At 39.9% G+C, this 15,205-nt stretch overlaps 2 protein-coding genes across 5 annotated transcripts in view; both read left to right on the top strand.

The window, feature by feature from the left end:
* The first annotated feature begins 890 nt into the window (after positions 1–890).
* On the top strand, positions 891–9,872 carry nalf2 (NALCN channel auxiliary factor 2). The gene is made up of 3 exons (XM_079815031.1): positions 891–2,091; positions 2,186–2,357; positions 9,183–9,872. The coding sequence occupies exons 1-3, from the start codon at positions 1,366–1,368 to the stop codon at positions 9,488–9,490; spliced, it is 1,206 nt and encodes a 401-aa protein (XP_079671157.1). The 5' UTR covers positions 891–1,365; the 3' UTR covers positions 9,491–9,872.
* Positions 9,873–14,496: 4,624 nt separating this feature from the next.
* Positions 14,497–15,205, top strand: part of eda (ectodysplasin A) — a 49,720-nt gene continuing 49,011 nt past the window's right edge. Inside the window, exon 1 of one of the 4 annotated variants that reach the window (XM_079814815.1) lies at positions 14,497–15,117. In XM_079814815.1, the coding sequence (XP_079670941.1) occupies positions 14,800–15,117 (318 nt within the window). In that variant the 5' untranslated portion in view covers positions 14,497–14,799. The remainder of the gene's footprint in view (positions 15,118–15,205) is intronic. The other 3 variants (XM_079814813.1, XM_079814816.1, XM_079814814.1) reach the window with 3 other exon arrangements.

Here is a 15,205-nt window from a genome sequence, read left to right as displayed (position 1 = left end):
AATATTTTAAAGTGGACTTCTTTAGTCTTATTAGGAATAAAATATTTATAAGCTAACAGCCATGCTTTTCTCCAGTCTATATTGTCGATTAGGGCAGCCCAATGAGATCTGCCTCTAGGGCGAATTTGGTCTTTTTTCTGAAAAAAATTTCGGATATGTTTATTATTACATTTCTTATCATAAATGCTAATGCCATTCAATAACAAAGCCGACTCCTTTGTATCTTTCTGGTTGTACAAAATGTGGCTCTTAACCAGTTGCACTAGACCAGAGGGAATAGCCTTAATCACAGTATTATATTCTTTAAAAGGAATAGGGAAGTCATGAACAGTCATAAAGCTTTCATAGGATAAGATAGTACCAGATTTATCAAATAAAGAAAGTATATAAATTAAACCTCTATTGAACCAATTAGGGAAAAAGATAGATTTGTTTCATGGTTATATTCATATTATTCCACAGAAGTTCTTTATGCGGTGAGAAATTGTGGATGTAGCACAATTTCCACGCAAGAAGAGCCTGTTGATGAAAATTAGATAATTTAACCGGGAGTTTATTATACATATAATTACATTTTAAGATAAAAGTTAGGCCTCCAATTTTATTAAAGATATAATTAGGAATAAAAAACCATATAGATGTTGGATTTATTAAACATCTTTTAAGCCAGTTTATTTTAAACACATTAATAATATTATGATAATTTAACACTTCTAGTCCCCCATCACTTCTACTATTGGAAATGACTGTTTTTTTTAAGTTTATGAGACCATACCGGACAATAGATGGCACATATTTCCTCAGTGCTATGACGATGCCCTGCGCTCATAACAGTGTCTGCCCGCCCGAGGAAGGCGAGAGGTGATTCCTCGAGGGGTGGGCTACAATGCGCGCTGTTGAATGGTGAGCGCATAGTGAATGAAGTTTCAATGGAGGAGGCAAGGATGCGCGCGACAGCGCACGCGCCACACCCCCGCGTTTAATTAAAACATCTCAGGGTTCGGCTGAGTGCGAGCGAAGATGGCGACAGAGTGAAGGAGACCACGGAAAGATGACAAGCCCCCTACAGACAGACAAACGCGCACGAGCTCTTCACCCCGCCGCCTCAGAGATGCCCGTGAATTAGTAAGACACAGCTACGTACGATGTGTTGTCAAGGAGATGCGGGGTAGGTGATGGAGTCTCGCGGCATGTGCTTTATCATGCACTTTCTCGGTAATTCAGACGCAGGTGTTTGCAGTGCAGATTCATTTTGAGCAGCAGGTGAAAGGGATGCTTCGAGCCATCATGTAAACGCCGCGGTGGGGAATATTGCGGAGGAGACCCGCCCGTGTGAGCTCGCGCTTTGTCTCCCCCCTCTAAAATATGATCACGGGTGCCTGGCGGTGTGGAAGGAAACTTGACGCCGGGTTAGAAATCTGCCGTGTGACCGAACCCATCGACAAACCGTGCTGTGAGCCGGAGAAGGTGCAGAGATGGCGCATGAGCCTCGCATCGCTGCTCTTTTTCACGGCGCTCCTGTCCGATCACCTCTGGCTCTGCGCGGAAGGCAAGCTCCGCTCGAGAGACCGGGCTCACCGGAGGACGTGGAGCAACGCGAGTCACGACGCCCAGACGGGCCTTCGCGATGAGGACTGCGGGGTCCTCTTGAGCAATCTGACAGAAAACGGGCCAGAGTGCGTGGAGGCTGATGCGCGGCACCGCGCGCCTCTGGAATCCGCGTGCTCTACACTTTACCGACAGAAGAGCGGCTCGGTGAGCTCTTCCTATTCCGTACCGGTGCCAACGGTGTCGCCACACGCGTTTTTGGAGTACTTCCGGAATTTGAGCTTGTCGTTTTGCGACGTGCTCACAATAGCGGACCTGCTGGAGAGCATGGCCAGCCCGGACGGGCTCAACTGCAGCTTGGCGCGTGTCATTCGTGACCTGTTCAGCGGCGGACCGGAGGACGGGGATGTGTGCAGCGCTTGTGTTCACGCGTACATCCGACTCGACCAACACGCTCAGGAAAAATATGAGGAGTTTGACGTACTTACGCGCAAATACATGGCGGATGACTACTCAGTGCGCGCGCAAACACACCTGTGTCAGGTTAGAGGCCCTTTTTTATTTACTACCATGAACACTTTGGATGAGATTGTGTAGATGGATAAAAAAAAAAGCCTTGGTATTATTTATGTTTCAGGCAGTGTATAAAGCCTGGCTTTGTGCGGAATATTTTCCGGTTCCCCAGCGGCAGTGTGTAAGGTGGCTCCCGTGCAGGCACTACTGTGGCGAGGTCACAGCCAGCTGCCCCTTTATCCTACCTGACAACGACCGTCTGCTGTATGCCGGCCTGCCCAGCTTTCTCTGTGCAGGTAAACGTCAGTCAACGCAGGTAACACAGTACATACACTATAAGGCTCAACTATATGGACAACCCCTTTTATTGCAGTAAATGTACAGATTTGTGTGCTTCCAACTTTGTTGCAACAGTCTGGGCCCGGTTGCACGAAAGCCCTCAAAAGTCATAAGGTTAAGGGTACCCTGAGACATCAGTTGCAAGAAAAAAACCTAAGGATTCCACATTAAAGGGGTTAGTTCACCAAAAAATGACAATTCTGTCATTCATTTCTCTCCCTCATGTCGTTCCAAACCCGTCAGACCTTCGTTCATCTTCAGAACACAAATGAAGATCTTTTTACTGAAATCCGAGAGCTCTCTGATCCCTCCATAGACTGCAAAAAAATAGTCCATGTCCATAGTCCTTGTTAAAATAGTCCATGTGACTCCAGTGGTTCAACCTTAATTTTATGAAGAATACTTTTTGTGCGCAAAAACAAACAAAAATAATGACTTTATTCAACAATTTCATTCTAGCCTGTGCCAGTCTCCTACGCAGTTTACAGTGTAAAAACAGTGCAACCCCTCGTGTGCTGTGGAGCTCATGAACACGAAAGCGCTGCACTATTTACAACGTAAACTGAGTAGTGTTAAGTAAATTGCTCTCTATGGAGGGGTCAGAGAGCTCTCGGATTTCAGCAAAAACATCTTCATTTGTGTTTTGAAGATGAAAGAAGGTCTTACAGGTTTGGAACGACATGAGGGTGAGTAATTAATGACACAATTTTTATTTTTGGATGAACTAACCCTTTTAGGAACCCTAGGCTGTCATTATGTATTTTCCCTAAATTTAAGTGTTCCCTTAAGTTCTGTTATGCTTTGCAACAGTCCTTAGTAAACATGGACCCCTAAAAAATTAAGGGACCAAAACAGGTCCCTTAAGTCATCTGCTGAATTCGAACGCAATGGATAATTTTGTGTTACTTGAGGAGGAGGAAGTACTGATGTGCATTTTCAGCGAAAATAAGCCTCTTGAAAGTATGACGTGAAACAGTGTGTATCGTCAAAAAATTAAATTGAATGAACCACATTTTCATATTTTTTCATCCCTCATCTCATGCTCATCTCATGCCAGGCTTTCTTAATGTTTTTGAAAGAGGTCTCTTATGCTCACCACTACTGATCAAAAGTACAGTAAAAATACAGTAATATTGTTTGTCTTTTGTGCAAGTGTGACTGACAATAGTCACAGACTTGGGTGTTTTTCCACCGTCTTCTAAAAGAATAGCTTTTTTTTGTCTTTGGTCCAGTTTGGTTTAGAGTTCTTATTTCAAGTAGTGTAAAGCTGGTTAGCACAAAGGACTAGGCGCCGAGCCACATCTAGCATTTTATTTAGCTCTTGTTTTCCGGTTGGAAAAATTCATATGTTTGCTTGTTTAATCTACATAATCAAAGTTCCAATGCCAAATTTCTAAAGTGTTTAACACTCATAAATATTTTTATTCACATGCTTTTTTTGCTCCTTTGGGAAACTAGTGATAATGATATTTGAACTTTCCAGTCAAATCAAATCTGTTATGTGACATTCAATGACATGCTTTTTAAACGATTTATTGGTGAATAATAATAATAATAATAGTTATAATATTAATAATAACAATATATACCAAAATATATGTTATAAATAAAAATATATAATAAACACCACAGATCAAAAGTTTGGGGTCGGTAAGGTTTCTTAATGTTTTTGAAAGTGGTCTCATGCTCACGACTGATCGAAAATACAGTAAAAACGGTAATATTGTGAAATATCACATTCACAACAATTTCAACAAACTTTTTTTCTATTTGAATGTATTTTAAAAGGTTTTTTTTCTGTTACTCCAGTATTTAGTGTCACAAGATCCTTTAGAACTCATGCTTTTGCTCATTTGGTGCTCAAGAAAATTTCTTATTATTATTAATCACGATTCCCTGTGTTTCATGGACTCTTGTTTTGATATTCCTTTGTCTTGTGCTTATGTTCTGGTCCTGTGGTTTAGTTCCTGTTTCCTTTGTTTCCAGGGCGGTCCATAGCATCCCCTCATTTGTTACCATGACAATATATCACCTGCACCTGTCCTTCATTTAGCCCCTTGTCATCTTTTGTATGCAGTGTTAAGAAAAAGTATGTGAACCTACTAAAAAGGTTGAAACATTCACTGATGTTCCAGAAGGAAACATGATGCATTAAGATCTGGGGGGTGAAAACTTATTGAATTTGAAGAGCGAAGTAAATTGTTCTCAATTTGTCTTCTGGGACACATGCAAGTATCTTCTGCTGCTTCTGAAGGGCAGTACTAAATGGAAGAAAAAAAAGATATTTAAACCAAATAAGAAACATTTGGACATCTTCATCCTGCTCAAAAGTTTTCACCCCCGGCTCTAAATGCATCGTGTTTCCTTCTGGAGCATCAGTAAATGTTTCAACCTTTCTTAATAGTTGTGTTTGAGTCCCTCAATTGTCCTCAGTGTGAAAAGATGGATCTCAAAATCATACAGTCCCTGCTGGAGAGGGTTCAAATATGCAAAAGATGCTGGAAAACTGAAGAATGTGCAGGACCTGGAGGATTTTTCTGAAGAACGTTGGGCCGTTTATCTGCTCAGGACAAACAGTGGACTCACGAACAACCATCTCAAAATAAAAAAAACAGCCGTGGATCATCCAGGGAACGACACACAGTATTGAGAATTAATGGTTCATAAACTTTTGAACGGGGTTATTTTAATAAATTCAGCAATTTTTTTGTCTTGTGGACTAAATGTAAAAATTTTTTATGTAAAATATTTTATTCAGGACAGCACTAAATAAAAAATAACATGCATTTTGTATGATCTCTTTTATTTAGTTAAAACTATTCACATTTTCACAGATTCTGCAAGTGGTTCACATACTTTTTCTTGCCACATTATAAGGTGCTGTTTACACAACGCCTTTTTCAATTTTAAAAAATATATTAGTTTCGGCTGTTCATTTACAAGGCAACAACGTTTTGTCTGCCTGAAAAAGCAAGGTTTTGAAATAGGTGCTTTCAAAAAAGTACAAGTTTTTGAAAACGATACTGTTATCATCTCAATATACACAACAAAAACGCTGATTTGTATGTGATGTCATGTGCATGCTTATTACAAGCACATAATGTTTCTTTACAAGGTGACATCGCCAACTACTGGCCTGGCAGCATAACACAGCGTTTTTAGTCGTTTTCACGGATTCTTGTGAATGGGGATCGTTTTGAGAACATTGTTGTCTATACATGAGAAAAACTAAGGAAAATCCTTTCTGTTTGTAGTACATTGTTGTTGTGTAAATGTGCCCTAAGACCTCAGTTATCTTCTGTGTGTGGTCTTGTGTTAACATTTTGCTCGGATGTTTCTCATTTTGATTATCAAGTCAAGCCAGCACATAACAGTTAGCTGAAAATTTGTGTGCTGCTTATAGAAATGTGGATTGTGTGGAGTTTTTTTTTTTTTTTTCAGGATTTTTTGATGAACTTTTTAAAAAATGTGTTGCACGTTTACAAAGCGGGGCAGAGAGCATACCTTTATCATAATTTATAACATCCAAAAAAGCAAGATTTGAAATGGAATGGACTCATGACTTAAAGATGTAAATCAGGACAGCACTAAAATGGGGATGCAATATAGTCTTCAAAAACAGGATATTATATAGAATAAATAGGAATATTTTTCACCGAAAACCAATTAGAAACATTCACCAAAATTTTTTAGGTAAATCACAATACATTAAAAAAAGAGAAGCTTTTTAAGAGTTTCAGTAAAGAAAGTACAAACTGAAATATCTTCCCAAAAAAAATCCACTGTGGCTATTTCCTAAACAGGATTTTGTAACAAGTCTTTAACCTTTGAAGCAACAGGGTATGCTCAGTGTTGGGGAATAACATGTAAACAGATTACGTCATTTAATTACAAAATTAATGTAACTAATCGGTTATAGTTACTGAGAAAAATGTGTAATTAAATTACAGTTACTTATGAAAATGTTAATGATTACAAAGGGGGGTTACATCTGAATATTTCCTGTAAAAAGCTAGTATATGTTGAATAATATTAATTTGTTGTTTTTCTTGTTTTTGGGATGCACAATGCCTCCTGCCATTTAGAGGCCGTTTAGTAAAGCGATGCTATTCTGATGCTTTTGATTGGTTCTCGTTTGAATTTGCAGATGAAGTTGAATTCTTAGAATTTTTGGAAAGTACAAACTGCCAAATGTAATTAAATAATAAATGTAAAACATAGAACAACTCAAAAAATATAAAAGAATATTTAATACTGAAATAAAATATTGCTGATAAAATGTGAATAGTTTTAACAAAATAAGAGGGATCAAACAAAATGCATGTTTTTTTTTTAGTAATTTAGTACTGTCCTGAATAAGATATTTTACATAAAAGATGTTTACATATAGTCCAATAGCTGAATTTATAAAAAGGACCCATTCAAAAGTTTATGAACCCTTCATTCTTAATACTGTGTGTCTTTCCCTGGATGATCCACCGCTGTTTTTTTTGTTTTGTAATGATTGTTCGTGAGTCCCTTGTTTGTCCTGAGCAGATAAAATGCCCAACGTTCTTCAGAAAAATCCTCCAGGTCCTGCACATTCTTCAGTTTTCCAGCATCTTTTGCTTATTTGAACCGTTTCCAGCAGTGACTGTATGATTTTGAGATCCATCTTTTCACACTGAGGACAATTGAGGGACTCAAACACAACTATTAAGAAAGGTTGAAACATTTACTGATGCTCCAGAAGGAAACACGATGCATTTAGAGCCGGGGGTGAAAACTTTTGAGCAGGATGAAGATGTCCAAATGTTTCTTATTTGGTTTAAATATCTTTTTTTTCTTCCATTTAGTACTGCCAGGACAATTGAGTGACTTAAACACAACTACTAAAAAAGGTTCAAACATTCACTGAGTTTTGACATTCAAAACTTTTTGAATTTGAAGATCAAGGTAAATTGTTCTTAATTTGTATAATATCTTATTTAGGACGGTACTAAATAAAAAATAAAATGCATTTTGTATGATACCTCTTAATTTGTTCAAATTATTCACATTTTCACAGATTCGGCAAGGGGTGTGTAAACCTTTGGCCAAGACTGAATATATATATATATATATATATATATATATATACACACCGATTAGGCATAACATTATGACCAATAATGTGTTGGTCCCCCTTTTGCTGCCAAAACAGCCCTGATCCATCAAGGCATGGACTCTACTAGACCCCTGAAGGTGTGCTGTGGTATCTGGCACCAAGATGTTAGCAGCAGATCCTTTAAGTCCTGTAAGTTGCGAGGTGGGGCCTCCATGGATGGACTTGTTTGGCTCCTCAAACCATTCCTAAACCATTTTTGCTTTGTGGCAGGGCGCATTATCCTGCTGAAAGAGACCACAGCCACCAGGGAATACCGTTTCCTTGAAAGGGTGTACATGGTCTGCAACAACAATTAGGTAGGGGGTACGTGTCAAAGTAACATCCACATGGATGGCAGGACCCAAGGTTTCCCAGCAGAACATTGCCCAAAGCATTGCACTTCCTCCACTGGCTTGCCTTCTTCCCATAGTGCATCCCGGTGCCATGTGTTCCCCAGGTAAGCGACGCACACACACCCGGCCATCCACGTGACGTGATTCATCAAACCAGGCCACCTTCTTCCATTGCTCCGTGTTCCAGTTCTGATGCTCATGTGCCCACTGTTGGCGCTTTTCGATGGTGGAAAGGGGTCAGCATGGGCACCCTGACTGGTCTGCGGCTATGCAGCCCCATATGCAACAAACTGCGATGCACTGTCTATTCTGACAGCTTAACTTCTGTAGCAATTTGAGCTACAATAGCTTGTCTGTTTGCTACTTCGCGTGCATCAATGAGCCTTGGCCTCCCATGACCCTGTCACTGGTTCACCACTGTTCCTTCCTTGGACTACTTTTGATAGAAACTGACCACTGCAGACCGGGAACACCCCACAAGAGCTGCAGTTTGGGAGATGCTCTGACCCAGTCGTCTTGTCTAGCCATCACAATTAGGCCCTTGTCAAACTCGCTCAAATCCTTACTCTTGCCCATTTTTCCTACTTCTAACACATCAACTTTGAGGAAAAAAAGTTAACTTGCTGCCTAATATATCCCACCCACCAACAGGTGCCGTGATGGAGAGATAATCAGTGTTATTCACTTCACCTGTCATAGTGTTATGCCTGATCGGTGTGTATATATATATATATATATATATATATATATATATATTACAACATAATACAAATAAAAAAACACAAATAATTTAAATTAGAAGCTTTGGCAACTAATTTAAATAAAATAAGTTTAAGATGATGTACTAAAATTACTAAAACAAATGCTAAAAAATTAAGATAAATTAAAGTTAATGTTAAGTAAACATTTTTTTTAAACAATAACTAATAAATAAGACAAAAACACATAAAATTACTTAAACAAAAATTTGAATGAGAACTAAAAACAAAAGCTTCAAAATATCAATAAATACTATAGTAATAGTATTATTTATATATAATAGTACATAAATAATTCTAAAATAAAATTGGGTCCATGGAGCTGGACATGACGAAATGATTGCTGTTCAGTGAGTGAGTCGGAAAAACTGTTCCAGATGATTCGCAAGTGTTTGTGATTTTACTATGAAGAGCCAGGTTATTGGAGATATTCATTCATAAGTGTTTGTTTTTGATTCACTAAAATGAGTCAACTCCTAAGAACTATTGGCTCTGTGTTCAGTGTTCTGTCCTATTCTAAGCCAGTGTTTCTCTCCTTCTCATCAGGGTTTGAAGAGGAGTATTTGACCAATCAGGGTCCAGACTGCTGTGATGTCAGATGGAGTGGGTGTGACTCCGCTGTAGGTGCTGCATGTGCCCTGACACGCCTCCCGGGCTCATTTTCTTTGCACAGGAGGTTGTCATCAGGAGCGGTGTCATGTACAAATCGTCTTCATGGCAGTAAATTGAAACTGTGTGTGCTTGTTCTCTTCTTACTGCACACTGTCATCTCCATAACAACAATGCAGCATTGCAGCACTGGCTCCTTGGAGGCAATTGTAACTCTAGAAGAAGTTCCCATGAGGGAGGAGTAAGAGACTGGAACATCTCCCCCTTTTGAAAGACGCACATACTGTGAGAGTGTTTTTGTCCGCTGTGCATGAGACAAACCTTACCAAATGCCTGGAAAACACAGGAAGTCTCAGCATTGCTGAAGCGTCTGTGCCTGTCTTTTTGAGGGTTGGAACATCTGGCTTGATCTGAGCGTGTGTTTGAGCGAGCGAGTGAGTGAGTGACTGACTGACTGTTTTTAACTGTTTTTCAGTGTTTCGTTTGTTTTATCAGGACTAACTCTACATGCTAAAACACAGTTCAGGAATGACAATCTTCTTTTGTTTTAGACAACATTCATGGATGTATGAAGGATGGATGGATGACATTGTTACATTTCACCTCTAATAAAACCAACACTACTGGAGACCATTTTCATATTTATGATTCTCTTACATTACAGGGGCAAAGGTGGTTGCATCTGAATTCAGGGTGGTTTCTGCTGGCATTTTCTATGATGTGTTCTTTTGTAGGTCTTTTAACTGTATTATTTTATGTTTTAGGCTCTGTTCATAGCTCTTTCTTCCCCTCTCTCCCCCTCTCTCTCTCTCTCTCTCTCTCTCTCTCTCTTTCTCTTTAAAGGCTTCCACAAGCTGCTGTAGCCAACATCTATTAACGCCTCTCACATTTACTCATGGGTTTTATGTTGGTCTTGATGTTTCAGGCTGTTAAGGGGGCTTTGGTTGTTACCATTTAGCAGATGCTTTTCTTCCAAAACAACTCACAGTGCACTAATTGAAAAAAAAATACTGTGGGAAAAACTTCGGAAACATTACAAATTATCTCCATGTGGTCTGTCACAGTTCTACAAACTCCTCAACAACAACATGAAAAAAGTTTAAAATGATTTCATCAATCAGACTGGGTGGTTTTGGGAACTTGCAGCATTTAAATAATGGTCCGAGAAATACACTTTAATAGTAAGTGTTTATATTTCATTCTGCTCTGGCTGCCCGGCTGAGAAGCAGTGGGAGAAAATAAGCTGTGTTTAAGTGTCCCAAAAAGACTGACTGCATTAGTGGTGAGGATTTAGACTCTTTCGACAGGTTACATCATTATGTCAATAGGTGGTGACAAGTGTCTTTTTTTAGTGAGTAACCAAATTATTCATTCAAACAATTCATTAAAAACACAGATGTTTTTCAGGAAAGAAACAAGTGACTGGCTTTATGGGTGAGTCACCAAATTATTAATTTAAACAATTAATTCAAAAACACAGATTCATTCAGAAACTAAGCATGAGTGAGTCGTTTAATCAAACAAACACACCCATTGCTCTGCCCCCAAAATGCTCAAACAATGCAAGAGTGGATGTCTCTTTAGTTTATCAAACAAAAGAATAGGCTACTTTGTGAAAAATAAAGCGAAGATGATGAATGTCAAGGAAGAACAAAAAAAGAACCAACAATACACGAGAGTATGCTATATACACAAGAGTTTGGGTCCCACTTTATTTAAGGTGGCCTTAACTAAAATCATCAGTTCATATTGTATTGTAAAACACACACTTTTGCTTCCATTGTGGTGGGATACGGGTAAAGTTAGGGACAGGTGTTTAAGGGTAGGGTTAGGTGTAAGGGAAGTGTCAACAGTGTAACTACAGTAGTTAATTACAGATGTAATTACATGCAGATATTTTTTTTAATGTAAGTACAATGTAAAAACATGTATGTACACAATAAGTGCATTGTATCAAATGATTAATTTAAATGTAAGTACATGGTAGTTAAGGCCCCCTAATATAAAGTGGGTCCTGAGTTTGTTAAGTCGCCAGCAGTTCCAGACACTGACACCCAAACTGTCCTCTTACTACAGCTAACTACAACAAAAGCATATCTTGGTTCTGTGAAGCATAGCAAAAGCAATGTTACTCATGTATGGAGCAGAAACAAGTCTCAGCCATCTCTCTTTCTACAGTCTTTCTTCAAATCTCCCTCCTGCTCAGTCTCTCTCCTCCATCATGGATGTGTACACGCCCTATAACTTGTGACAAGTGTTCAACAGCGTTTCTCAGAAATCGCTTGCTATACTTTTACGTTCTTTGTGTAATCAGTGTAGTTGTAGCACCCTTTTTTGTATTTGCATGCATGCTGTAATACGGATACATTTCCAGGGACAGATCTAGTCAGGGACATGACACCAAAAACCAGAACTGTCTCTGGTAAACAGGAAAGTCTGGTCACCCTAATAGATGATGAGCTGGTTAAACATATCAAACTGTTTCCTTTGCTCATGTGTGTGTTCATGTGTGTGAATTTTTTCAGTTATCCAGGCCGTTGTTATCGTCAGGTAGAATTGACTAAACAGCAGCCGGGCTTGTTTATCCACTTCAGTGGCTTCATCAGTTTTCTGTGAGTGTTGAAGTCTGAGAGATAACGTCTGTGAGCTAAGTCACTGGATTCTCATGCAGCTGCTTCTGTGGGCCTTTTTTCCACCGAAATTATCTCTTCCACGATCTAAACTCCTGAAGGGATGTTCTGCATGAGCACAGACTTGAATCTTTCTGATTCTGATGCCAGCTCTCCATGTATGGACTTCGATACTGTGCTGTGGCAAACCAATAAGCCACGTATATCATAATTTACCCGTCAACTCTGTTAGTGCATTTCATTCGTAGGCCTGTGTGGTGATAGTTTTGGCCAGTAGGAGGTAGTGTTTTCTCATAGTGTGTTGGGTTTGGATGTAGGTAGGGCAGGCTATCTTGTATCAGATTAATTAACATCAGTTTACCGACTTCACTGTATATCTCTACTTCATACTGTAAATACCACTTCCTGTTTGTAGTGAAAAGAATAGCTATTCGTAAAAAGGAGGACTCATTTAAACATTGTATAGTTTGATCATTAATCTTCTAAATTAAATGTAGTTTAGCAACGTACTCTCACTCACTATAATAAAGCAGTAATATTTTAACATTAAGTTAATCTATTGTTTTTATGGCCATTGTTATTGTGTGCTGAATTTTGTATAAGCAAGGCTACTGGCCTTACTAATAATAATTGTTCCTCAAAAACCTAGAACATTCAGTCTCTCTCTCTCTCTCTCTCTCTCTCTCTCTCTCTCTCTCTCTCTCTCTCTCTCTCTCTCTCTCTCTCTCTCTCTCTGTGTGTGTGTGTGTGTGTGTGTGTGTGTGTGTGTGTGTGTGTGTGTGTGTGTGTGTGTGTGTGTGTGTGTGTGTGTGTGTGTGTGTGTGTGTGTGTGTGTGTGTGTGTGTGTGTGTGTGTGTGTGTGTGTGTGTGTGTGTGTGTGTGTGTGTGTGTGTGTTTTCTTAAACTCTTAGCACCCTCTGGGCTCCGAATGGGCTGGATTCTCTGGTAAGTTAATTTGTATAATTTAATTTCAACTGCCCAAGGGCCTCAGACCCATACCCGAATATTCACAGCATGATTTTTCTTGTTTTTGTTTGTTTATTTAATGCATTTGTGCGTTTGTGTGCGCGTGCGTGTGTGTTTCTGACAAATGTTTTTGTTGCGCGTTCGCGTGCGCGTAAATGCGTATGCGTGCGTGTGTTTAGAATGTGTTCCAGACTTTCTGGGTGGGTTAAGCTATTGTAATGATGCTTTTATTACATTATTTAGTAATGTCTGCGTTTAGAAATACATCATGATGAATTGTCAGAGGACATTGCCTGAGTGTGAGACAACTAGACCGTGTGCATGTGTGTGTGCCGCTGAATCGATTCAGCAGCAGTGTAGCTGTGAATATTTAAGTGATTTAAGATTAAAGAGTCTGGAGGCGAATAAAAGCGGCCCAGATTTAATATAAAACCATATTAAAGAGATTCAGCTTTATGAGGTCACAGAGGATCTGCAATACACAGAGCACAGCTGTGAGTGGAGCGTGAACAGAGAAAGAGAGAGAGAGAGAGACAGCAATGAAGTGAGAGGTCAGATAGCATCCATCAACCTTCTTTGACTGGATTTTGCTTATGAATTAAATATTAAGCTCTATGCAGTAATGACTACAAAGAAGTTGCGGCCTAGGTTGCTAATCTCTTCGTAAACCATTCATACCACCACTTTCATCCTCCTTTTTGCCGCCACTTTCATTGTTTTCCAAATTATTGGATGAGAGTCTGAAAAAAAAGCTAGACAAAGAATGAGTATTAGGCTATTAGTGGTTTCCATAGAAAACTATTACCCAAACAACACACAGCTGAAGAGTTATGCCACTGTAATAAATAACTGTGTATTAAATTAATATGGTGTGTGTGTGTGTGTGTGTGTGTGTGTGTGTGTGTGTGTGTGTGTGTGTGTGTGTGTGTGTGTGTGTGTGTGTGTGTGTGTGTGTGTGTGTGTGTGTGTGTGTGTGTGTGTGTGTGTGTGTGTGTGTGTGTGTGTGTGTGTGTGTGTGCGTGCTTTGGAGCTTGACAGTATGATAAATGTGTGTAAGCTTGAGTGCATGTATGTGTATAATTTTGTTGTTTGAAAAGCAGTGTGTTTCTGTGCATGTGTGTGTCATTTGATGTTTTTGTTTGATTGGCAGTCCTGTCCTGCTTTTAACACTCAGTCTGCTCTGATTCTCAACATATGCACAATTACACTACCAGTCCTCAGTTCTAACACTTTAAAGATGTGGAACTTCACACACTTGCACGCACACACTTGCACACACACTCTCACTGAGTAAGCCTTATATAGCCTACAAACATGTGGTTAGGGAAAGTTTGACAAGAAGGATCAAGATTGTTAAAAAAAAAAAAATAGCCTAAAAAAATCCTGATGTAGTTCCAGGGTTTTCCAAGGGTCCTTGATTTCCATGACATTTATATCGATTTACAAATGTCTAGCTTTCTAATTAATAATTCAGTATTAGCTATATAAAGTTATGCTATTTAAAGCTATGCCTGTGGTTCTGTGAAGTTTGAAAACCCCTGATCTAGGGACACAACCAAACGAATTAGCAAACTCTCTTGACTTCATCATCAGCTAACTTATTTACAGATTGTTCCTTTCAGGGGTTACGAAATGTGAAATGTTGTGTAATCGGCAGCGAACATGTGACGCTATTAGCGCTACAATGATTTGTGTTTGCGTCCTCCTCAGATGAATGTCGTAGTAGTGCCTGCCTCGCGCTCTTTTCCGCGGGAGCATTTTCAATGAGTTGACGTCACGCCGGCAGCCAATCAGCTGCTAGGGGTCGGTCTCTGGAACTGGCCGCAGTAGGTTATCAGCCTGAATCCTCGCAGTCCGAGGTCAGGAAGCCAGATGAGCCCGCAGAGACGCGACTACTCACCGCGACCAGCACAAGCAAACAGTCGCTGAGAGGAAGAGGAAGTTCGGTATGAGAGACAATGCTGACTGACCTGCACGCAGCCATGGTACCGAAGCGCGAGCCGGCGAAGTTGGAAGAGCGCGAGCGCACGCAGGCGGCGTGTGAGTGCCAAAGCCAATGCAACAACTGCAAAATCTTCCTGAGTTTATTCATCCTCTCGCTCTCTCTGCACCTCGTCACGCTCTTCTGCTACCTGGACCTGCGCTCTGAACTCAAACGCGAAATATCACAGAAAAACAAAGATGAGGTGTCATCAACAGGGCCAGTCCCGCACTATGAAGCCACAGCGCCAGTGCTCCGGTTACCGGACACCGACCACCCAACAATAGACGATCAGGTAAACTGAGTTAGCCTATCTGTTGTTCTACACAAAGAGCAGGCAGACAGCGAAGCTTGCTTCCTGCTCTCTTGTCACTTTGCTTCAG

Source organism: Gobio gobio, assembly GCF_949357685.1.
Source record: "Gobio gobio genome assembly, chromosome: 4".
Taxonomy (NCBI): domain Eukaryota; kingdom Metazoa; phylum Chordata; class Actinopteri; order Cypriniformes; family Gobionidae; genus Gobio; species Gobio gobio.
The sequence above is the reverse complement of the archived record's forward strand: the minus strand, read 5'-3'. Positions and strand labels throughout refer to the sequence as shown.